Genomic DNA, 25,384 nt, shown 5'->3' with positions numbered 1-25,384 from the left:
GGCTCGTCCCCTACCTGTGCGCTCCTGCTCCCTCCTGTTGTGAGCCACCTTGGCCTGCAAGAGAAAGGAAAGTGTGTGAGTGAATGTGGAGCAATATGTTTGGGTGATGTGCCTGCTAGAGTTGAATAGTTGTCATTGTGTGCAAGGTGTGAAATGTGGGTGTGAGTGTTAGTATGTAGAGATTGTTGGTGGGTGTGAGCTGGAGGTGTGGTGGTTTGGGCAATGTGTGAAGATTGTGGTTCAGGTGGTGGTATATAGAAACATAGAAGATAGGAACAGGAGTAGGCCATTCGGCCCCTCGAGCCTGCTCCGCCATTCAATGAGATCATGGCTGATCATCCAAACTCAGTACCCTGTCCCTGCCTTCTCCCCATATCACTTGATCCCTTTAGCCTTAAAAAATATATCTAACTCCTTCTTGAATATATTTAATGAATTGGCCTCAACTGCCTTCTGTGGTAGAGAATTCCACAGGTTCACCACTCTCTGGGTGAAGAAATTCCTCCTCAAACTGTCCTAAATGGCTTACCCCTTTTCTTTAGATTGTGACCCCTGGTTCTGGACTCCCTTGCCATCGGGAACATCCTTCCTGCATCTAGTCTGTCTAGTCCTGTTAGAATGTTATAAGTTTCAATGAGATCCCCTCATTCTTCTAAACTCCAGCGAGTATAAGCCCAATCGACCCAATCTCTCATCATACGTCATTCCTGCCATCCCAGGTATCAGTCTGGTAAATCTTCGCTGCACGCCCTCCATGGCAAGAACATCCTTCCTCAGATAAGGCGACCAAAACTGCACACAATACTCAAGGTGTGGTCTCACCAAGGCCCTGTACAACTGCAGCAAGACATCCTTGTTCCTGTACTCAAAACCTCTCGCTACGAAGGCCAAAATACCATTTGCCTTCTTAACCGCCTGCTGCACCTGCATGCTTACCTTCAGTGACTGGTGCACAAGGACACCCAGGTCTTGTTGCATTTCCCCTTCTCCCAATCTATTGCCATTCAGATAATAATCTGCCTTCCTGTTTTTGCCACCAAAGTGGATAACCTCGCATTTATCCACATTATACTGCATCTGCCATGCATCTGCCCAATCACCCAACCTGTCCAAATCATCCTGGAGTTTCTCAGCATTCTCCTCACAGCACACACGCCCACCCAGCTTTGTGTCATCTGCAAACTTGGAGATAATACATCTAGTTCCCTCGTCTAGATCATTAATATATATTGTGAATAGCTGGGGTCCTAGGACCGATCCCTGCGGTACCCCACTAGTCACTGCCTGCCACTCGGAAAAAGAACTGTTTATTCCAACTCTTTGCTTCCTGTCTGCCAACCAGTTCTCTATCCAAGCCAGTACCTTGCCCCCAATCCCATGTGCCTTAACTTTACACGCTAATCTCTTATGCGGGACCTTATCGAAAGCCTTCTGAAAGTCCAAATACACCACATCCACTGGTTCTCCCTTATCTATTCTACCAGTCACATCCTCAAAAAATTCCAGTAGATTAGTCAAGCACGATTTATCTTTTGTAAATCCATGTTGACTTTGTCCGATCCTGTCACTGTTTTCCAAGTGCTCTGCTATTACATCTTTTATAATGGACTCTAGCATTTTCCCCACTACCAATGGCAGGCTTACCGGTCTATAATTCCCCGTTTTCTCTCTACCACCTTTTTTGAACAGTGGGGTAACATTAGCTACCCTCCAATCCATGGGAACTGTTCTAGAGTCTATAGAATTTTGGAAGATGACCAGCAATGCATCTACTATTTCTAGGGCCACTTCCTTAAGTACCCTAGGATGTAGATTATCAGGCCCTGGGGATTTATCAGCCTCAATCCCGTCAATTTCCCTAACACCATTTCCCTACAAATACTGATTTCATTCAGTTCCTCCATCTCATTAGACTCTATGTTCCCGACATCTCTGGGAGGTTATTTGTGTCCTCCTTTGTGAAGACAGAACCAACGTATGTATTTAATTGGTTTGACATTTCTTTGTTCCCCATTATAAATTCCCCTGATTCTGACTGCAAGGGACCTATGCTTGACTTCACCAATCTTTTTCTTTTCACATATCTATAGAAGCTTTTACAGTCAGTTTTTATGTTCCCTGAAAGCTTACTCTCATACTCTATTTTCCCCCTCTTAATTAATCCCTTTGTCCTCCTTTGCTGAATCCTAAACTGCTCCCAATCCTCAGGGTTACTGCTTTTTCTGGCCAATTTATATGTCCTCTCCTTGGATCTTATGCTATCCCTAATTTCCCTTGTTAGCCACGGTTGAGTCACCTTTTTTGTTTTATTTTTATGCCAAACAGGGATGAACAAATTCTGTAGTTCATCCATGTGATCTTTGAATGTTTGCCATTGCATATCGCATTTGTTGAAGCATTTACTCACCCTGACCACCCAAGTGAGCTCATTGAATTTCTTCCTGCACTGTATGTGAGTCCTGGGGACCACAGTGCTGCCCAAGATATGCTGCACTACCTCCCTCCACACGGTGCAGAAGACTTGAGGCGAGGGCCTCCTACCACTTTTTGTGTCGAGCACCACCCTCTGTCTCACCACAGCGAAAATCAATACCTCCAATGCTTCATCAGAGAATCTGCAGGCTCTCTCCCTGGGGCATGGATCTACCATGAGCACACCTGGTTCAGTCCTCCGGCTCCTTCTCCTTGTTCTGATTCTGCTTGCTGAGGCAGCTGCACAGCCAGCAATGCTGAGAATGAGGTGCTGTAGCATCAATGAAACTCTCCTTTAAGTAGTGAAAATAGCCCTGGCAATGATGAGTTGCGATTAGACTGCACCCGATATTGGTCCTACCCTTTAAGTCTAACGCCAATGAGCTTGGGTTTTAATACTTGGTTTAGGAGTCCAATGATTTTATTGAGCAGTGAGCATGAATTTCTCATGCAGTCTAAAGCATTTGCGCCTGGCGCTAATTCTCCAACTTTTCTACTGACACTGCCCATTCCTTGGCTATAATGAATTTCTTGTCCTCTGATTCTATTTTAAGGCAGTAAGAAAGGTTGCCTTCTACTGTCATCCTTTTGTACCCCAATCAGTACAAGAACATATTGGCCCAGAAATTCGGGTCGGGGGCTTCCCGCGGGTGTAAGCCCCTGACCTGCACTTACCTAGCGCGCCGGCTGTTGAGCTGTGGGCCCCCGTGGAATTGCGATCCTGGGCCTGCTCCAACTGCCGGTGCGCAGTGCTTGCGTATCCCAGGGGCGCAGTTAGTTCGATGCGCCCCCTGGGATCACGTGGGCCATGGGGAGCCAATCGGAGCAGGGAAATGCCCATTCATAAGTTTGACAGGAAGAGCTGTCAAAACTTAGAAATACCACAGGCCCCAAAACATCACTAAATCTTCAAATAATTTTTTTTTTAAATCACATTTTTTAAATAAACTATAAATTACATGAAATAACTATTTTAAACAATAATTGAAATTTTTGAAAAAAATAATTTTATTTTCTAACGGTGCTAAAAATAAACTTAACTTTCTTTAAAGTATTTAAAAATAATAAACCTGTGGAAAAAATGTTTCAATTTTAATTAATTCACCACTTACCTTGTAAAAAGCAGGCGCAAATGTTTAACTTCTGGAGACTTACCCTCCCGGGAAAACCTGCAAAAAAAAACTAAGTTCGATGCGCATGCGCAGCCTCTCCTGCACACGCGTTCGAACTCTGAACCCATTCTTTCAGGGGAATGGAAGTGCCAGTTTTCCGCGCATGCGCATTGCATGCAGGAAACCGGCACTTCCATTGGGCCTACGGGTGAGTACCCCATGCGTACTCACCCGTGGAGACCCGAAGTTCTGGGCCAATATTCTTTTATGAAATGAGTTAAATTAGTAGATGCGGGTTTTTGTAAATCCTTTTCTTTGTACTCGAACATAATTTAAATAGGAATTCAATAGAAAGTCTAATTGTGGACAATCTGGATGATCACTTGTGTTTATGGCCAAGTTTTGTTCACTGCTGAAAGGAGTTGCTTTTAGCTACTGTTCTCCCTTCCAAGTTAGTTTGCTTCATTTCCATGATCTTTCTCTATCAAGAAGGGAATAGTCTAGCGCAGGGCCATCTCCACTGATACTCGTATTGGTGTTCCTTGGTTGACCCATTTCGAAGAATCGGGGAAGGGGTCTCCTCATGTTTTCTAGGCTTGTTAGTCTCCCTCCAACTGCTGAGTCTGACAAACATGCCCACAGGAAGCACAAGTATATTTGTTAGCTGAAGCCGATATTCCCACTTGTTTCCCCTATTTGAGATTCCAACATGTTCGTATTATAGCTCCAGAGTTTTTCCAGGCGCGTGCTCCCCGCAATTTTCTGTCTGTTAAAACTGATGGACAGAAAAACGTGGTGAGCGAGTGCTTGAATTCCTGAAACGCACATCCAGCAAGTGAGGCTTTGCATTTGGAGCACAATTTTCTGCAAGAGTGTAATTTGCGAACAATTGCGGGTGTTCAGAGCTAAGAACTGTTTTCACAATAAGGTTACTGATAAAATGCTAAACTCTGATTGGAGTGGGTAATTCAGAGAAAAACATGTGTTTCAGCATTTAGCTCCTGGACATAAATGAAAATTGAGTATAATGGGAAGTAGCTTCGCCTCAATTTGCATCTTTCTCCTCTTTCGCCTCCCAAGTTTTCTTTGATTTTATGATCTTCTTGGGCCTTCCAAATTTTCAGTTTTCGAGAGTGTAAGTAGAGAGCGGGTATGAAAAATTGAATTTTCACACCAAGCAGCATGTTAACACTAGGGCCAAGAAATTCGTGTTCGCCACGAAAGTTGCCGGTGTCACCAGCAACTGAAGTTAATGGCCGCTGAAAATGGCTGCAACTCTTAAGAAGAAATTTGTCTGGGGGGCTGGAGATTGGTGGCGCAGCGCTAACCTTCCATGCAATGCCCTCCTGGTGACGTTAGTGGAAACCTCCGAGGTGAAGTTCCCATCCTGAAGTGGCGTTCGAGCGTCGCATAGCCTCTGGGAGCAAGACTGTGGAGCTCACAAGGAACTGTGGGCAATCAAAAGGGCTATGAATTAAAGGAGCAATGCAGTCAGAACTAATACAAATTAAAATGCAGTGAAAAAATGCAGTTTTCAGCCCTTACTACCTTTCAAAAAAATAATTAACATTAAAAAGAAGTCCCAAATGTGATTATTCAGCTCTTAAAGCTGACTTCCCTTCCGAACCTAAAAAAATGGGAAAACTGCTTTAGCACTAACACAAACGGCTCAGCAAGCCAGGGAAGGGGCATCGAGGGTCTCGCACGCAGCACTCCAGCTTTGTGCAGGGTGTCAACACTACAAGGGTGGTCCTCTACCCACGGGGCCAGGAGGCCCTTCAGAAAGAACAATGTGGGAGTACATCACCGAGGCTGTCACTGCCAGCTGTGTTGCCCCCACCACCTGGCTCCAGTGCCCAAAGAAGCTTCATGATCTCAGACCACTGGTCAAGGTCAGTAAATGCATCTTCAAAAGCCATCACCTACCAACTGCACCACTTGCCTCACACACTGCTCAATGCATGACCTCCACCCCCAATCACTCACCTACCAACAATCTGCACCAATCGCAAGGCACATCTCCCATTCCTACCCTCACCTCACCCCCTTGGAGGAGATGGTGCTGGGCATTCTTGGCAGGGGCATGGTTGAGCCCTTGGCCAGTGACAGGGCTGAAAGGATACAAGATGCTGGTATCCTCATACATTATCTTCCTTCTCGCATGCACCGCTCACTTTCCCACCTTCCCTTCACCACAACTCTACCCCTGTGCCTTCCTCATTTCACGCACCCAAGAAATGCATCCTGCCCAGGTAGACCAAGAAGAAGGAGAGGAGAGTAAAAAAGAAGAAACATAATCATTTGATTTAACACTCCCAGCCACCAGCTCCTCGAGGTCGACCAGCAAGGCCATTTTCAGTGTCCCCCACTGAAAGTCAGCAGCCTTCCACCAGCCATGCTGCAGCCACTGGGGTAGCACTGTGTGACATCAGTAGGATAGGCAAAGGCACACACAAAACAGTCGCTAAGAGAATGCATAAGGGTAATGAGTTGATGTCATATTGGATGGGTAGACGTATAAAGTTGGCTTTTATTTCAGTATTGTGGCCAAGAGGATGTTGTGATAGTCAGTAACAGAGGGAAGGTAAGGTTTGGGAAAAATGTGATTGAGGTTGTGGTCACTGGTACTGCAGGCAAATGATTCCATCCCAGATATCCCAGCTAGAAAGGGGCTGTCTGGGTTGTATCCTTCCAAAATACAGCAGGGGGCTAATATTTGCTATACCCATTCTTCTCATTATTTTTCTGCACAGCATTATTATCAGAGTTCAGCCAGCTTGTTGTTCTTTAGCCCTTTCTTGTAATTTCCAAGAATTACCTTTTACTTGACCCTGAAATGTTAAACACTGCAGTAGAAACTGATCAATAGTCCTTTCTGACCTTCAAATACACATCCAGCACTGGGTGTTCTCCTGCATTTCAGTTTTATTGAGCCATTAAGTCAAGTGCCTGTGCTCTGAGTTTGAACACAGCTCTGCTGGCTCTTATCAACATAATTACTGCAATTGTATTTTAAGCATTTTTGCCAACCGTGAAGAGGGCGAGGGGGGGAGTTGGTGGTAATTTTTCTCTAGCATTTAGAAATTGATTGTTCAGACAGCCATCTACCTTTTCCAAAATGTTCATCTGGCAAGTGTTCTTCACTTTTCACTGGAGCACTGTACGTTAGGTAACAGAAAGAGTTCTCATTGAAAATAGATTGCACAGTGCATTGATCCTTTGTAGTATGTAATCAAAACATAACCAATCCCATCTAGCAGGGTTCTCCATTCTTCAGCAGTTCTGTCAGACTGCCAGTCAATGCAATATTCCTCACTGTTTAGTGAAGAAAAATAAATTGGTTATATAACCATTTGTTCATCGAAATCTCCAAACCAGAGAATTGCATCCAGATGCTGTGATGTTCGCTGTGTAAAGGCCTGACTACATCTTGGATATTACAGTTACAGTTATGTTCCTCCCCTTATTTTCAATGGATGAGTTCAATTTCAATCATGTTCTTTGCATTATCTGTTCAACTATGGCATCATCCAATGAAGTGGAAAGAGAGGAGCAGCAATGTTTTAACAACAATATTTACTGCCAGCGTTAAGAAATGTGAACTTTTGAACAGGTTCAATGAGGTTAAATAAATTTAAAAGTGCCTTATTAAGAGGCTCGTTTACTTTCAAGTGACTGTGATGTCTTCTTTGTTTCTAAAGCTCTAATTACCATGAAGAGATGGTTAGATCCATTAAATTCAATCTCAATTACCTCGCTCTCTAATATAAATATGACACTGTAATTAAACAGCAGACCTTTCGTTTTATGTTTAGATCCCTCTCGGGGCGAATTGTTGGAGGCGTCTGGTGGTTCTTCACCTTGATTATCATCTCATCATACACTGCCAACCTTGCTGCTTTTCTCACTGTGGAGAGAATGGTTTCTCCGATAGAAAGTGCAGAGGATCTTGCAAAACAAACAGAAATTGCCTACGGAACGTTGGATTCAGGCTCTACCAAAGAATTTTTCAGAGTAAGTGTTTTTTCTTGGTTGGTATTCAATTGTTACTTTCATCCGTTGTGTAATTTTCATGTATAAAAAATAATAGTTATGTCGAATAAGGTATCAAGCTGTGAATCAGTTGAGAGTTGCAATTATCTCAATTTGATGGAACTAAAGTTTGAGCAGTTTGGCCTAGAAATTGGGTTGAGGCGCTAAACTGGCACCAAGTTCGCCTGAGCGCAGGATTTAGCGCAGCGTTCGAGTCTTCAGCGATCGTCCGATATTCACTTTCATTGCCCCTAGAGGGAGACGGGGCGAGGCTCGAGGCGCTCCGCGTCCCTCTTAGGGCACTGAAACTGAATATCGCAGCGCAACGTGCCGCAGCGCCACACGCTGCGGCACGGCACGCTGCGGTACTGCAGGCCTTCCTCCCATTGTTAAGGGGGAGGGGCCTGCAACAGCACGATTCCCGATCGCGAATGCCGGCAAAAGAGCCCGGCACCGAGGAGAAGTGCCGGGCTCTCGGGAAACAGCCGGCAATGCCGTGGGGGGGGGGGGGGTCAGGAGGCCGGGGACGGAGGTGCTGGCAGGCGGCCACCGAAAAAGGCGGCCGCCCCGCACCTCCACCTTAACTTGCGCCACTGCCGGCACAGTAAGGCCCCGTGAACCGGGCGCGGGTAGCGAACTGTGGCGTTCGCAACCAAATATCGTGAACGGGGCGCGAATGGGGCGCTGCGCACACCGATGACGTCATCGGTGGCGGCGCAGCACAAAAGGCTAACGCCACCATTATCGCCCCAACTCAATATCGCGGGAGGTGCAGCCAGTGGCGCTACAGCCACTGCCTGCCTCTTTAGGTGCTAACAAGTGGCGCTACTCACCCAATTTCTCCCCCTTTGTCTTTTATAAGTACTGCAGATTTGTTCTCTGTCTCAGAAGTCTGCCATGGTTATGTACAGTCAATAATGTAGTTCACTTCCAATAGTTTTAATTTGGAATTCCTATCACATTTCATGATTGGGAAACTCTTGCTTTGTGAATAAGATGCTTTTACAGGAAAACACCAACACTCAACATGTGGTTCTGACAATGCTGTTATCACACAGCCTTGTCTCTCTGTTTGACATTTGGTAGAACAGCTCACAGTTCATGGATTCTTGTTTGCTATTGAGAGAAAATGAATAAATAGAAATAGTAGTGTGCAATTATAGGAGCAAACTAGCCTTTTCTTAGGGTGGGATGACAGTTGCTGGAAGATTTTTATTTTCTTACAGCATTATATCAACAGCATGTATAGCTACAATAATAGACCAATCTGGATTGTGCCACCAACCATCTTCACAGCGAACGATGCCTCATTATGGCAAACAGAATGGGGACGCGCTGCTCCCTCTGTAAGAAACTCCTTCCTCATCGCCCAGCTTTGAGCTGACATGCCATCTATGGTGCTAGCTCGCGGATTTAGATGTGAGGTAGTAAGGTGTGCGGCAATGGTGATGGAACGGGATAACGAAAAAATAACAGACAAGATTCAAGGTGATCTCCAGAACACAGTTTTTTTTAAATTAGTTCTCAGGATGTGGGTGTGACTGGCAAGACCGGCATTATTGCCCACCCCTTGTTGCCGTGAGAAGGTGGTGGTAGGCCTACTTCTTGAATCGCTGCTGTCCGTGTGGTAGAGGTATTCCCACAATGCTGTATGGTAGGGAGTTCCACAATTTTGACCGAGTGATGATGAAGGAACGGCGACATATGTCCAAGTCAGGATGGTGTGTGACTTGAAGGGGAACTTGGAGGTGTTGCTGCATCTGCAGCCATGGTACACTGGTGGTGGAGGGAGTGAATGTTTAAGGTGGTGGATGGGGTGCCAATCAAGCGGATTGCTTTGTCTTGGATGGTGCTGAGCTTCTTGAGTGTTGTTGCAGCAGCACCCATCCAGGCAAGTGGAGAGTATATCATCACACTCTTGACCCGTGCCTTTCAGATGCTGGAGAGGCTTTGGCGAGTCAATAGGTGAGCCACTCAGTACAGAATACACAGCCTCAGTCAGGCCTGCTCTAGTAGCCATGCCATTTATGTGCTTGTCCAGTTGAATTTCTGGTCAGTGGTGACCCTCAAAAGGCATGAAAATATTGAGGGATTCAGGGCAGGTGAAAGCTGAGGCTTCCCCCAAGGTCAGGACGAATACCATTGCGTTCTTGTTAGAACTTGTCCCCCTACACTGTCACACAGGCATACATTTAATTTTAATAACATTGCATGCGGTATATTGCATTGGAAAGACTGTTCGAAGATGCTTCTTTCAAGCAGAATTTTGATTTATCTGGAAGAAAAGATTGATACCACAGCCAGTACCTCTAAAATAGCTAGCACCTTTGCTAAGCAGCAGCAGAGCTACACAAGCCCCAGAAGATGTATATAATGAGTTTGAGAAGGTAAATCATTGGGGAGAAGCAATAAGTGGCAGTGACAACTGAAAAGCAAGCACCCGTTGCTCAGGGAAGCACTTTTCCTGTGTCTGCTGCAACAGCTAGGGATTCTGACCTCATAGGGTGTGCTTATAAATAGATTGCTGTCCGATCTGAGCAGAATCACCTACAAGTCACTTGTGCCTGTGCAAAATACCCAGCAAGATCTGACAAGCAGTCCGCTAGCCAGATTTGTACATCACGAATGAACAGTTATCTGCACTGCAATCTATTGTGGAGTACTCGACAATTTCTGTGTCATCTGCATAAGTGGCACGGGTCTAATTGGGTGTATCTCTCATGAATGTTAAATGTCAGTGACAGGCCTGAATTTCAGTCAAAGAGTTGTAAGGAATACTGAATTGGACAAAAAGGACGAGATGAAACTTTATTTGTCAAACAAGATTTAATTGTTATTGAGAAACTTATATTGACCTCCGGGGGGGAGCTGAAGCAATCTGGGTCACACAATTGCTCCTATATTCATCATTGGGTTGTCGGATCAAGGAGCAAATCGCGATGAGGCACTTTATACACAAATTAAAAGGGCTACAGAACCAGGTAGTGCATGTGAAACGGGAGGTTTTAATGACCCAGTTTTCACTTGTCGGATAGTGGTCAGCCAAATATTGAGGAGGGGAGTATGGCTGCAATATTTGTGGATGCTTTTAACAATTGTTTTCTTACACAGCACGCTGGACATGATACAAGGGAAAATCATTTACTGGACTTAGTGATTAGCAGTGATCCTGAGATAGTAACAGACCTCCATATGGGGAAAGATCTGGGCAACAGTGATTATAAAATTATCAGATTTAAGTTGATTAGCCAAGTTACTGCTGTAGATAATTTAATATTCCTGCCAGATTTTAAGAGAGTTAAATTTGTGAGACTGAGAGAGGTTGGTGGGGAGGGTTGATTGGGGGATGATATTAGGTAGGGATAACGGTAGCACAGATGGCAAATGGAAAACTTTCAATGTCATACTTATGGTCAAGGAAGTCCTGTATGTTTCTCAGGTTAAAATGAGGATGTATAGTAGAACAAAACCAACATGTTTTAATGGTGATGTCTGTAGTGTATGTACCTTTAAGACAGAACTACTTTTACAGCTCCTGTATACTGTAGTACCGGCAGTGACCACACCTGTATATAAGCCTTGCGCATGCCTCTGTACCCCCAGTCTTGAGACTACCCTCCTCCAGTAAATACCTGTTTATTGTTAAGTTACAGCATCCGTGTGGTTATTGAAAAACATCATACTCTCAGAATCACGGATCTAACAGTGGCGACGAGTGTCGATTCGAATCTACCTGCAACTCTGCATTTCCCTTCGAGGATTCGCTCCGGGAGGGCGGTGTAAGAAAGTCGAGGCCAGGAACACGGGCGCCGACCACGAGCAACCGCCCAGTCATCCGGCAGAGAGTGAACAACGCAGGGGAGGCTGTGGAAAGCCGGGCTTGGTTCCCCAGCCACGACGATCAGCAAGAGACTGACGACAGGTCCAGCGCAGACCCTTCCCGGACAGCGGCGGCTGGAGCCAACCAACGGCGGAGAGAAAGCCGAGCAGCGTCGACGGGGTAAGACAGAGGGTGAAGTGCACAGGGCGCAGCCGGGGGTTGAAAACCGAGCGGCATCGAGAGAGAAAAAAAAACGGAGAGAGAGAGGGTAAAGCAACAGCCGGGTTCAGGACCAAGCGGCGTCGAGAAAAAAAAAAAAAGAACGCGCAGAGCACAGCCAGGGCTCAAGGGCTGAACAGTGTCCGCTGGGAGAAGAAGGGAGAGCGCGGGAGACGCCATTGAGCCGCAGAGAAGAAGGAAGAGCGTGGGAGATGCCATTTTTAGAAGCCGCAGCGGAGAAGAAGGGCGAGCGCGGGAAGGAAGGAAAGCGCAGGAGACGCCATTTTGTGCCAGCGGAGAAGAAGGGGAAGCGCGGGAGACGCCATTTTTGACAGTTAAATCACACCCAGGGATGCCGAAGAGTGGCAGTATCTCTACGTTCGACAATGAAGTCGAAGATTGGGCGACATATGTGGAACGTATTGAGGTGTACTGCAGGGCGAATGAAGTGCAAGATGCTAGTAAAGCACTGGCTTTGTTAAATTCCATGGGTGCAAAAACTTATGGGTTACTGCGAAATCTAATAACCCCAGAGAAGCCGGTGAACAAGAATTTCGAAAGCATAGTAGAAATCCTACAGGACCACTTAAACCCCACACCGCTGCTGATAGCAGAAAGATTTAAGTTCCATAAAAGGAACCAACACAAAGACGAAAGCAATGCTGAGTACCTAACGGAACTGCGCAAGCTGTCAAAACACTGCCAGTTTGGAGCAGGACTAGCAGATACGTTAAGGGACAAGTTTGTGTGTGGGCTACAAAGTGAAGGAACCCAGAAACGGTTTCTATCAGAAAAGGATCTTACGCTGGACAAGGCTTTCAGTATGGCAGTATCACACGAAGCAGCCGCAAGGGGCGCTGCAGAGATACAACGGAGACCGCAAGAATATGGCACCAATGAAATGTCCTGTGGAACAGGGAAGTGCTATCGCTGCGGCAGAACAACACAGGACCAGAAGGATTGTTGGTTCAAGGACCAAGTGTGCAGACAGTGTGGAAAAGCAGGACACATAGCAAGAGTCTGCAGGTCTGGGAAGAAAACCAACAGTAAGAAATCTCCACAGGAGAAGTACAAAAAGGTACACCAGGTGATGGACAGTGGTTCAGACGAACAGAAAAGTGACACAGACTCCGGAAGCAAGGAGCTGGGTTGTCTGAAACTACATAAGATAACCAAAATGGAGGATCACCAGACTATCTGGGTTACACTCAAGATAGACGGAGTCCAAGTGAAAATGGAATTGGACACAGGATCAGCCCTAACAGTCATAAACCAAAGGGACTACAAGCGGCTATTTTCACATATACCCTTGAAAGCTACAGAGATTGTCTTGAAGACGTATACAGGGCAAAAAGTCTACCCCAAAGGAAAAATAAGGGTGAAAGTGATATATAAAGGCCAGGAAATACCTAAAATGGATATATATGTATTGCCAGATGGAGGACCACCACTGCTAGGACGTGAATGGATCCGGAAGATACATTTAGATTGGCATTCCATACAGGCACTGAAGGTTAAGGCCAAAAAGGATGACGACGTCACACCTGGACGACTGTCAAAAATGCTAACTGACGCAAAAGAAGTGTTCCAGGAGGGACTCGGAACACTAAAAGGCATAACAGCAACGATTAAAATAGAGGAAAATGCAAGCCCAAAGTTTCTTAAGGCCAGACCAGTGCCTTATGCGATCAGACCAGCTGTCGAAGCAGAGCTGGAAGGGTTGGAACGTTCAGGAGTACTGTCCAAAGTGGACTGGAGCGAGTGGGCTACACCCATCGTTCCTGTAATGAAGAGGTCGTTGAGTAATACGCCTGGGGAACCAAAGTAGGTCCGCATCTGTGGGGATTTTAAGGTGACAGTGAACCCAGTCCTTCACACGGTACAATATCCGCTTCCACGAATTGAGGATATTTTCGCCTCGCTATTTGGAGGTAAACGCTTCACCAAAATTGATCTGGCCCAGACGTACTTGCAAATGGAGGTAGAAGAAGCTTCGAAACAATACCTTACGATTAACACTCATAAAGGTCTCTACCAATACAACCAGCTGGTGTTTGGGGTAGCCTTGGCTCCGGCGATCTGGAAAAGGGCAATGGATCAAGTCCTGCAAGGGATTCCAGGGACCCAGTGTTATTTGGACGACATCCTGGTCACGGGCGAAAATCACAGTGATCGCCTCGCCAACTTGGAGAAGGTGCTCACCAGATTAAAGGAGTATGGGCTACGAGCTAATCGCCACAAGTGCGAGTTTTTCCAGAAACAGATCTCGTATTGTGGCCACGTCATCGATGAAGAGGGGTTACATAAGTCCCCTGAAAAGATTCAGGCAGTAGTCAAGGCTCCAGCACCGGAAAATGTGTCACAACTGAGGTCGTTCCTCGGGCTGGTAAACTACTACCACAAGTTCTTACCAAATTTGTCCACGGTATTACACCCACTGAACACCCTACTGCAAACAGGGGTACCATGGAAATGGTATGACAAACGTAGACGAGCTTTCCAGAAGTGTAAAGAATTGATCACATCAAAAGAGGTGTTGGCCCATTTCAACCCAGCACTACCAATTTGTTTGGCATGTGATGCATCACCCTATGGTATTGGAGCGGTGCTGTCGCACAAATTCCCAGACGGGTTGGAGAGGCCAGTAGCCTTTGCGTCTCGGTCACTAACCTCAGCTGAGCGCAACTATGCCCAGATTGACAGGGAAGCCCTCAGCCTAGTATGGGGAGTAAAAAAATTCAACCACTATCTGCATGGGCAGAAGTTCACCTTGCTGACTGACCACCAACCACTTGTCTCCATCTTTAATCCTAAGAAGGGCATTCCAGTGATGACTGCACAACGGTTACAAAGATGGTCCCTGTTTCTAGGAGCGAATCAATATGAAATAGAATATAAAGGCACGAAACAGCATGGGAACGCTGATGGGCTATCGCGCCTGCCACTGCTTACTGTGGAGGAAGCACCAGCAGTGGACCCTATCGAGATATTTTATTCGTCAATAATTGAACGATTGCCAGTAACGAACGCAGATATAGAGAAGGAGACCCGCAATGATCCGACGCTGTCTCGGGTATATGATTTGACGGTGAGGGGATGGCCAACACATGGCGACTCACTGTTGCCAGCATTCTCATCCAGAAGAGAACAGCTGTCAGTATGCCATGGGACAGTGATGTATGGATCCAGAGTGGTGATTCCACCCAAGTTAAGGGAGAGAGTGCTAAATGAGCTACATGAAGGTCATCTGGGGGGAGTGAAAATGAAAAGCCTTGCTAGGGCTTATGTGTGGTGGCCAGGAATCGATCAACAAATCGAAGACCTAACTAAGAGCTGCTCAGGATGCCAGAAGGTCCAAAATGCACCACCACATGCCCCTCTACACCCATGGGAGTGGCCCTCCTCTCCATGGCAATGGGTGCATATTGATTTCGCTCGTCCATTCATGGACTCAATGTTCTTAATAGCAGTGGATGCTCATTCGAAGTGGGCTGAGGTGATAAAAATGTCCTCAACCACTACAGAGAAAACGATTGCAGTCCTACGGACCATATTTGCCAGAAATGGGTTGCCAGAGCAGATTTGCTCTGATAATGGACCACAGTTTGTGTCCGAAGAGTTTCGAAAACTTATGAGAAGGAATGGGGTAAGGCATTACACATCCGCCCCGTATCATCCAGCCACAAATGGATTGGCTGAGAGGTTCGTACAAACCTTTAAGAAGGCGATAAAGGCCATGTGCGACGATGAAATTCCACTACAGCATAAGGTGGACAATTTCTTATTAGCCTACCGAAACGCGACACATGCAGTTACCAACCAGACCCCGGCCATGATGTTCTTTAACCGAAGGTTGAGATCTCGTCTGGACTTGCTCAGACCAAATGTGCGAAGAAATGTTGAGGACAAACAATTCCAGCACATCAATGAGAAGCCGACAAGGAGCTTCAATGTAGGACAACCAGTCTTGGCCCGTGACTACTGAACAGAGAAATGGCAACCCGGAACGATATGCACAAGGCAGGGGCCATTAATGTACACAGTGGATGTCGGGGAGAACATTGTGAGATGCCACATCGATCAGATCTTAGCGTCACAGGAACGAGTCAACCCCATGTCTCGAGTACCTGGGGATGAACCCGACATACCGGTAGCATCTACCTCAGAACCAATAGCAGTGGAAACTGATGAACTACCCGATGAAAAGGGGCCAGAATCGCCTCTGCACCAAGAACGAGAACCTCAGGAAAGGCACTATCCCGAAAGGGTCAGGAAGCCGCCCCAAAGACTGAATCTATAAATGGACTATTGTTGTCTAATGTACATGTTAAAGTGTTAATTGTTATTTGAATATTAGGGGTACTACTAATCTAAAAGGGGAGGAATTGTAGTGTATGTACCTTTAAGACAGAACTACTTTTACAGCTCCTGTATTCTGTAGTACCGGCAGTGACCACACCTGTATATAAGCCTTGCGCATGCCTCTGTACCCCCAGTCTTGAGACTACCCTCCTCCAGTAAATACCTGTTTATCGTTAAGTTACAGCATCCATGTGGTTATTGAAAAACATCATACCCTCAGAATCACGGATCTAACAATGTCCAAAAAATAAATGATACTTAAGCGCAAGTATCTTACCAGATACAGGTTAAACAGCTTTCAATATAATAGGGACAGGTATAATACTCAGTTGAGGGTAACAAAATCTGAGCTCAGATTGCCCAACTGAGCAATGGAAAAGAGGAATGTGGATACATGTGGCAGTGACAGCATGGCATTTTATAATTATGTTTGGAGTCAAGGGGAGGAACTTAGTGGAGTTAATGGCCCCAATATTTCCACGGAGGCGGAGAGGGTACAGGGAAGGCTGAAAGCGGACAAGGAACCCAGCAAGGCCGGGGATGCAGAGGTCCTGCCAAACATAACTGCCCTTTTGAAAGCTTCTATTAAATCTGCTTCCACTACCCTTTCAGGCTATGCATTCCAGATCATAACAACTTGTTGCATAAAAAAATGTTGCTTCATGTCACCTCTGTTTTTTTGACCAATTACCTTAAATCTGTGTCCTCTGGTCATTCTGCCACTGGAAACTGTTTCTCCTTATTTACTCTATCAAAACCATTTATGATTTTGAGGGAGGAGACAGAGAGTTGGGATGAAGGGTTCATTCTCTGGTGGCCACTGGCAGTGTTAATCCTATGTGTGTGATAGTCTGCAGAATTTTCTGAAGCAACTAACATAGCTTTTGTAATTGCCTCCCTGCAAAATCTTAGCATCCAGAGCTAGTGGTCTTGTAAGCTTTTTATTTCGACTGGCTTTAAATTGACAGCTAGACCAATTCTTTTGAAACAATTTGGAATAAGTTTATTAAACACACACACTCATGCACATCAAAACAATAGCCTACTGGTATTTATGGACTCTACTCAATTACAACACGCAAGGTAATGGGTTAGATTTTCACAGACTGGTACTTCCCTGAGTCAAGCAATGCACGTGGCCTTTTTTCTTGCTTCTTGGTCTGGTCTGTAGAGGGAGCGGCTTCTTGTTCTTCCGTGTGGTCATCCAGAGAGAGAGAGAGAGCCTTTGGGTTCCTTGTTTTATATCTTTTTAAGCCCATTGTCCCTACTCTAAATTGCTAAGACCCCATGATTGGGTCTTAGATTCATGGCAGTTCTTGATTGGCTTTCCTTTGAACATGTGTCTGTCTGCAGCGGCTGGTGCCATTTCTTGTTTAAGTTAATTGTTGACACCTTTTAGTGGCTCTTGAGTTTCGATGGTATCTCTGTGGGGGGTTATCCTGTTATGCAAGTTTCCTTTGTTAAGTTTCACACCGTTGCCTTACCCAGGGGAGACCCATACACATCAAATTTATCTTTATTACATACATCTTATATTAATAGTCTCGAGTCCATCACACATACAAAACATATATTTTTATTTTTACAGATTCCCCACCTTGAGGGGGAAATATCCTTATTGACCCCTCATTTTGTTTATCTCCACAGGGCTCGCAGTTTTCTAAGGAGTTTTCTCATGTAGCAGATCATGATGATCCCCACCACTACAATTATGGCTTGTGCCAGTATCAGAAGCATTGAGAGGGTTCTGAGCCAGGGGTGTTGCCCTACATTATACATTGTTTCCCACCATGGGCTGGCTCCTAGCTTTTGTATGGCTCTGCTGTTGATGGTATTGTTCTGTGTCATCTGTATCTGTATCATGGTCCTGTGGGAAACAAGATCAGTGTAGTACAGTAAACTCTTGTTTAAACGGCACTTAATCATCTGGAATTCTTTAATAACCGGCAAAATAGATAACTGGTAATCTTACCGAATCCATCCAGCACTCGTTTTTCCGAGTCAGAGTTTCCCGCGGTGGCCGAGTTAGTCGGTGGTTTTTATTTTTTTTGTGTTAAAAATTGCCTACCGCTCTGTTATCCAGAATTTTTCATCAACCGGCACCATCCCGGTCCCGTAGGTGTCGGATACGAAAGAGTTTACTGTATTACTCTTTGGCAGTTTTTAACTGGTTAACATGATAACATTTCTTGTACTTAACGCCCTTTTTCTCCAGTAACTGAATCAAATAAACCGTGGGGTTCAATCGGTCTATAATCGTATGCGGTCCCCACCACCTGGGCTCAAAGGCATACTTCTTTTTCCCATAATTTGGAATAATTACGGTGTCCCCCACCTGATACTCAAAGGGATGTACTTGCTTGTCAAAGTACCTTTTAATTTGTCTTTTTGACTTCCCCAATTTCGTGGCCACAAATTGATTCATCTGATCGGTGTGATCTACCACTTGTTCCAGCCACTTGGAACTACATGGTTCTATTGTCAAGGGGCTAATTCCCGTTAGTGTTAGCTGGCCTGGCGTTCTCATGAGTCTCCCCATCATGGCCTGATATGGGGAGACTCCTGTTGTTTTATGAGGTCTGGACCTCATTACCATTAAGCACATTGGCAGCATGTTAGCCCAGTGAGTGGGGTGGTCCGCACACAATTTTTTTAACATTAACTGTTCCCCCTTTCGACCCCTCTGGACGACTGGGGGTGGTGGGCAATATGTAGTTTGTGTTTTATCCCCAACATTTCCTGCAGGTGGGTAAAAATCTTACCGGTAAAGTGCGAACCTTGATCACTGTTCACTTGCACTGGTACTCCCCACCTACAAAACACATGATTTAATAGTGCTTTGGCTGCCGTGATTGCGGTGTTGGAGCGGCAGGGGAATGCTTCGATCCATTTAGTGAATTGATCCACCACCACTAGGGCATGCTGAAAATTGCCTTGTGCCTGTGGAAGTGGCCCAATGAAGTCTATCTGGAGGTGAGTCGATGGCCCTTGAGGTGGGGGGGCACTTTGAAGCAAGGCTCAGTTAGTGCACGTGGGAGGAATGTGCTGCAGGCACAGTGGGCATCGTGCCACATATAGGTTGATTGTTTCCCTCATGGAAGGCCACCAAGCTGTGGATGCTACCTTATAGAAGGTTACCAGGGCAGAATAGTGCCCTGCCGTGGGGTGGGAGTGAAAGAGGGAGAGCAGTTCCTGACCCACCTCTGGTGGAACACACACCACCGGGCAGGCGTATGGCTTTCTTTTGAACATCAGCAACTGCTCCGCTGAGTCAGGAGCAGTGGCTAGTGTGGTATTGGGGGCCAGGCTGTCGGTTGGGGAAGGGGTCTGTCAGGGGCAGTGGCTAGTGTGGTATTGGGGGCCAGGCTGTCAGTTGGGGAAGGGGTCTGTCAGGGGCAGTGTCTAGTGTGGTATTGGGGGCCAGGCTGTCGGTTGGGGAAGGGGTCTGTCAGGGGCAGTGGCTAGTGTGGTATTGGGGGCCAGGCTGTCAGTTGAGGAAGGGGTCTGTCAGGGGCAGTGTCTAGTGTGGTATTGGGGGCCCAGGCTGTCGGTTGGAGAAGGGGTCTGTCAGGGGCAGTGGCTAGTGTGGTATTGGGGGCCCAGGCTGTCGGTTGGGGAGGGGTCTGTCAGGGACAGTGGCTAGTGTGGTATTGGGGGTCCAGGCTGTCGGTTGGGGAAGGGGTCTGTCAGGGACAGTGCCTAGTGTGGTATTGGGGGCCCAGGCTGTCGGTTGAGGAAGGGGTCTGTCAGGGACAGTGCCTAGTGTGGTATTGGGGGCCCAGGCTGTCGGTTGAGGAAGGGGTCTGTCAGGGACAGTGGCTAGTGTGGTATTGGGGGCCCAGGCTGTCGGTTGGAGAAGGGGTCTGTCAGGGGCAGTGTCTAGTGTGGTATTGGGGGCCCAGGCTGTCGGTTGGGGAAGGGGTCTGTCAGGGACAGTGGCTAGTGTGGTATTGGGGGCCCAGGCTGTCGGTTGAGGAAGGGGTCTGTCAGGGGCAGTGCCTAGTGTGGTATTGGGGGTCCAGGCTGTCAGTTGAGGAAGGGTCTGTCAGGGGCAGTGGCTAGTGTGGTATTGAGGGCCCAGGCTGTCGGTTGCGGAAGGGGTCTGTCAGGGGCAGTGGCTAGTGTGGTATTGGGGGCCCAGGCTGTCGGCTGAGGAAGGGGTCTGTCAGGGGCAGTGGCTAGTGTGGTATTGGGGGTCCAGGCTGTCGGTTGAGGAAGGGGTCTGTCAGGGGCAGTGCCTAGTGTGGTATTGGGGGCCCAGGCTGTCAGTTGAGAAAGGGGTCTGCCTTCCTCGTGCCAGCCGCTTACAACGGCATATGGCCAGTATTGCTGCTGCAGGGATTTTAAATCTAGGTGATCTGTTGGGAAGCCCTTGCTAACAGCATTGCAGGGCTCAACAACTATATCCTCTATCTCCCCATCAATCACAGCGTCCTTGGCTGCTCTGGAATTTCCCTCACTATGTGGACCCCCTTTTCTATGGGCTGCTACCTTTCCTATGAAGCAGGGCTGGGATCGCTGTTTAAAGTATGACCAGAGCAGGCATAACCAGGGCCCATGGACCAGGGCCTTACCGTCTATTGTACGGTAGTCATTTTTGTGGTATAGGGGCAAGGAGAGCATGGTGTTTATAGCATAGGCACTATCGGACCAAATATTAACGGGTCTATCTGAGGTTTCTTTCACGGCAGTTAGAAGTGCGGCGATTTCTGCATATTGTGAAGACTGTCGGTTGCATCGTCGCTGGATGGTTCTCTCTGGCAATACCACAGCATACCCGATGTGGGGGGATCCCTCGATGTGATATGAGGACCCATCGATGTAGACATCTGGGGCTCCCTGTATGGGCTCTTTCTGCACCGGATGGGTCTCAAAGTTAATCAGGGGCCGTAGACATTCATGCGGTTTCCCCCTCATAAACCAGAAATTGTGGCAGCAATGTGGTGGGTTTGGAAATGATACCAATGTCTCTTTCCATAAATTCCAATGTCCATTTGCTGAGGCGCTGCGAGGAAACTAGCGAATCTCCAGGTTTCATCAGTAGGTTTAGAGGCGTAAGCGCTGTGAAGGATGGTCGCTTGTAGCCCAGAAATAAAGGTAAAATGATGTACCGCCCAGAAGACGGCCAGCAGGTGGCGCTGGCACGCAGTATACCTCTTTTCTGCCCCCTGTAGGATTCGAGACGCATATGCAATGGGCTGCAGTCGATCAGCTCGCGTTTGGCACAGAACTGCAGCGAGGCTTTGTTCTGTGGCCCGACCTCCAAATGGAAGGGCTGCATAGGATCCAGAGGAATCAGACATGCGGCCTGTATCACTGCAGTTTTTAATTTGGCCATGGACTGGGTGTGAGCATCAGTCCATGCCGGGCGTATGTCATCACCCTTCAGTTTTATCAAATCATACAGGGGCTTTGCGCACTCTGCAAAGCCTGGGATAAAGTTTATTTGGTACCCCACCAAACCCAAGAATGATGGTAGGGCTGTTTTGGAAGTGGATAACAGGAGTCGGGGGATGATCCCTCTGGAGAAATGGACACTCCCAGAAAGGTGACCCGTTCTGTAAAGTCCGCGCCTCAATAATACACGGACTTCGGGAGAACAGTTTAACAGGTACTTTACTGAACAAGAGGCAGCTTGAAACTGAAACTACAGAAGCCTGCTAGGGCCTTTTATACAGGGGTGGTGACTGCCGGTACTGCAGTCTAAGACCAGTTATTCCCTTAAAGGTACATACACAACAATTCCTCCCCTTTTAGATAAACAGTACATAACATTCATTTAACAACTAAATAATAACTAATTACAATTACAATTTTCTCAGTAATATATACATCAACTGAAATAGTCATTTATAAGTTCAGTCTTTGAGGAGGCTTCCTGATCCAGACTGGATAGCGCCTTTCTCGAGTATCCTGTTCTGGCGGTGGAGTCAATCCTGGCTCATTGTCATTGGTTGGTTCGTCAGCTTCCAATACCCCTGCTTCTGAGGTAGACGCAATCTGTACTTCGGGCTCATTACCAGGTGCACATGCTTGTGGTACAGGTTTGGCTTGTTCCTGTGACTCTAGAATCTGGTCAGCATGGCGTCTCACGATGCTCTCTCCAACATCCACTGTGTACATTAGTGGTCCCTGCTGTGTGCATATCGTGCCTGGCTGCCATTTTTCTGTTCGGTAGTCGCGGGACAAGACTGGTTGCCCTATCGTGAAGCTCCTGGTTGGCTTCTCATTTATGTGCTGGAACTGCTTATCCTCAACATCTCGTCTTATGTTTGGTTTGAGCAAATCCAAGCGACACCTTAGTGTCCGGTTAAAAAACAGTACGGCTGGAGTTTGGTTGGTTACTGCATGTGTTGCAAACAGGAAGTTATCCACCTTGTGTTGCAGTGGTATGTCATCATTATACATTGCCTTTATGGCCTTTTTAAAGGTCTGAACAAACCTCTCAGCCAATCCATTTGTGGCTGGATGATATGGGGCAGATGTGTAATGTTTCACCCCATTATTCTTCAGGAACCTCCGGAAATCCTCAGACACAAACTGTGGGCCATTGTCGGAACAGATCTGTTCTGGCAACCCATTCCTGGCGAAGATGGTTCTTAGGACTGCAATCGTTTTCTCCGTGGTGGTGGAGGACATTTTAATGACCTCTGGCCATTTCGAATGGGCGTCCACAGCAATTAGAAACATTGAGTCCATAAATGGACCAGCGAAATCAATGTGTACCCGTTGCCATGGAGATGAGGGCCACTCCCATGGATGTAGCGGGGCCTGTGGTGGAGCGTTTTGGACCTTCTGGCATCCTGTGCATCTCTTGGTCATCGATTTCTTTTTCGATTCCCGGCCACCACACAAACGCCCTGGCTAGGCTCTTCATTTTTACCCCTCCCAGATGAACCTCGTGAAGCTCATTGAGTACTCTATCTCTCAACTTGGGTGGAATTACCACTCGGGATCCACACATCAAGGTTCCCCGGCACACTGACAGCTGTTCCCTCCTTGGCGAGAATGCTGGCAACAGTGAGTCGCCATATGCTGGCCATCCCTTCACCGTCAAATCATAGACCCGAGAGAGTGTCGGGTCATTTCGGGTTTCCTTCTCAATACCTGCGTTTGTAACAGGCAAACATTCGACTATGGTCGCATGGAATATCTCCACAGGGTCCACTGCAGGTGCTTCTTCCGCCGTAGGCAACGGTAGGCGCGACAGCCCATCAGTGTTTCCATGTTGTTTCGTACCTTTGTACTCTATGTCATACTGATGTGCCCCTAGAAAAAGTGACCATCTTTGCAGCCGTTGCGCCGTCATCACTGGAACGCCCTTCTTTGGGTTAAAAATTGAGACCAGGGGTTGATGATCAGTCAGTAAGGTGAATTTCTGCCCGTGCAGATAGTGACTGAACTTCTTCACCCCCCACACCAGGCTGAGGGCCTCCCTGTCAATCTGGGCATAGTTACGCTCGGCTGAGGTTAGCGAGCGCGATGCAAAGGCTATTGGCCTCTCTGAACCGTCACGAAATTTGTGTGACAGCACCGCTCCAATGCCGTAAGGTGACGCATCACATGCCAACCGAATCGGTAGTGCTGGGTTGTAGTGGGCCAATACTTCTTTTGAAGTGATTTGGCATTTACATTCCTGAAAGGCACGCTTACACTCATCACTCCATTTCCATGTTACACCAGTTTGAAGGAGGGTGTTCAGTGGGTGCAGAATTGTAGATAAATTCGGCAAGAACTTATGGTAGTAGTTCACCAACCCGAGGAACGACCTCAGTTGCGACACATTTTCTGGTGCTGGAGCCTTGACTACAGCCTCAATCTTGTCCGGCGACTTATGCAACCCTTCCTCATCAATCATGTGGCCACAATACGAGATTTGTCTCCTGAAGAACTCGCATTTGGGATGGTTGGCTCATAGCCCATATTCCTGCAATCTCGTGAGCACCTGTTCCAGGTTGGCAAGGTGTTCATTGTCATTTTCACCCGTAACCAGGATGTCGTCCAAATAACACTGGGTCCCCGGGATCTCTTGCAGGACTTGTTCCATTGCCCTCTGCCACATAGCCGGGGCCGATGCTACCCCAAATACCAGTCGATTGTACTGGTAAAGGCCTTTGTGAGTGTTTATCGTGAGGTATTTCCTAGATGCTTCTTCCACCTCCATTTTTAGATACGCTTGAGCCAGGTCAATCTTTGTAAAACGTTTCCCTCCAGATAGCGAGGCAAAAATATCTTCTATCCGCGGAAGTGGATATTGTACTGTGTGCAGGACTGGGTTCACAGTCACCTTGAAGTCCCCACAGATGCGAACCTTCCTTGGCTCCCCAGGCGTGCTGCTCAATGCTTTCTTCATTACAGGAATGATGGGTGTGGCCCACTCGCTCCAGTCCACCTTAGACAGCACCCCCGAACATTCCAGACTCTCCAGTTCAGCTTCCACAGCTGGGCGTATCGCGTATGGCACCGGTCTGGCCTTGAAAAATTTTGGGGTTGCGTTATCCTCAATCTTTATGGTTGCCTTTACTCCTTTTAGAGTCCTAAGTCCTTGTTGGAACACCTCTTCCGCGTCAGATAGAATTTGTGACAGACATCCAGGTGCAACGTCATCATCTTTTTTGTCAGTCACAGTTAGTGCCAGAATGGAATGCCAATCCAATTGTAGTCTTCGGATCCATTCACGTCCCAATAATGGTGGTCCTCCATCTCGTAGTATATACATGTATAGTTTCTGTGTTTCCTTTCCATTATATTCAACTGGCACCCTTATTTTTCCTCTGGGGTAGACCTTTTGCCCCGTGTATGTCTTCAATACAATGGACGTGTCCTTTAAGGGTATGTGTGAAAATAGCCGCTCATAGTCTCGTCAATTCATGACAGTTAGGGCTGATCCTGTGTCCAATTCCATCTTCAATGGGGACCCTACTATCATGAGGGTGACCCAAATGGTTCGGTGGTCTTCTTTTGCGATCACGTTGTGTAACTTTAAACAACTTAGTCGCCTGCTCCCGGAGTCCTTATCACTCTCCTGATCTTCTGAACTACTATCTGTCAGTTTCTTTACTTTCCTGTACTGTTCCTTAGTAGTTCTTGTCGTGTTGGTCTTCTTTCCCGACCTGCAGACTCTTGCTATATGTCCCATTTTCCCACATTGCCTGCATATTTTGTCTTTAAACCAGCAGTCCTTCTGCTCATGGGTTGTTCTGCCGCAGCGATAGCACTTTTTGGCTCCATACGCCATTTCGTTAGCGCTGTATTCTTGTGGTTTCTGTTGTATTTCCGCAGCTCCCCGTGCTGCTGCTTCATAGGATACTGCCACGCTGAAAGCCTGTTCTAGCGTCAGGTCCTTTTTTGAAAGTAGTCGTTTCTG

General features: G+C 47.0%; 1 protein-coding gene and 1 pseudogene across 5 annotated transcripts in view; one reads left to right on the top strand and one right to left on the bottom strand.

Moving 5' to 3' along the window:
- The window catches only part of gria3b (glutamate receptor, ionotropic, AMPA 3b), a 549,936-nt gene that overhangs the window by 424,561 nt on the left and 99,991 nt on the right, over positions 1-25,384 (top strand). For all 5 annotated transcript variants that reach the window (XM_085999489.1, XM_085999481.1, XM_085999457.1 and 2 more), the window contains exon 12: positions 7,400-7,598. In XM_085999489.1, the coding sequence (XP_085855615.1) occupies positions 7,400-7,598 (199 nt within the window). The remainder of the gene's footprint in view (positions 1-7,399; positions 7,599-25,384) is intronic.
- On the bottom strand, positions 18,164-20,755 carry LOC147125219 (protein NYNRIN-like; annotated as a pseudogene).

This window comes from Somniosus microcephalus, chromosome 1, assembly GCF_052327205.1.
Source record: "Somniosus microcephalus isolate GS21.2 chromosome 1, FLI_Smic_1.0, whole genome shotgun sequence".
NCBI classification, from domain to species: domain Eukaryota; kingdom Metazoa; phylum Chordata; class Chondrichthyes; order Squaliformes; family Somniosidae; genus Somniosus; species Somniosus microcephalus.
This window is presented reverse-complemented; position numbering and strand designations above follow the sequence as displayed.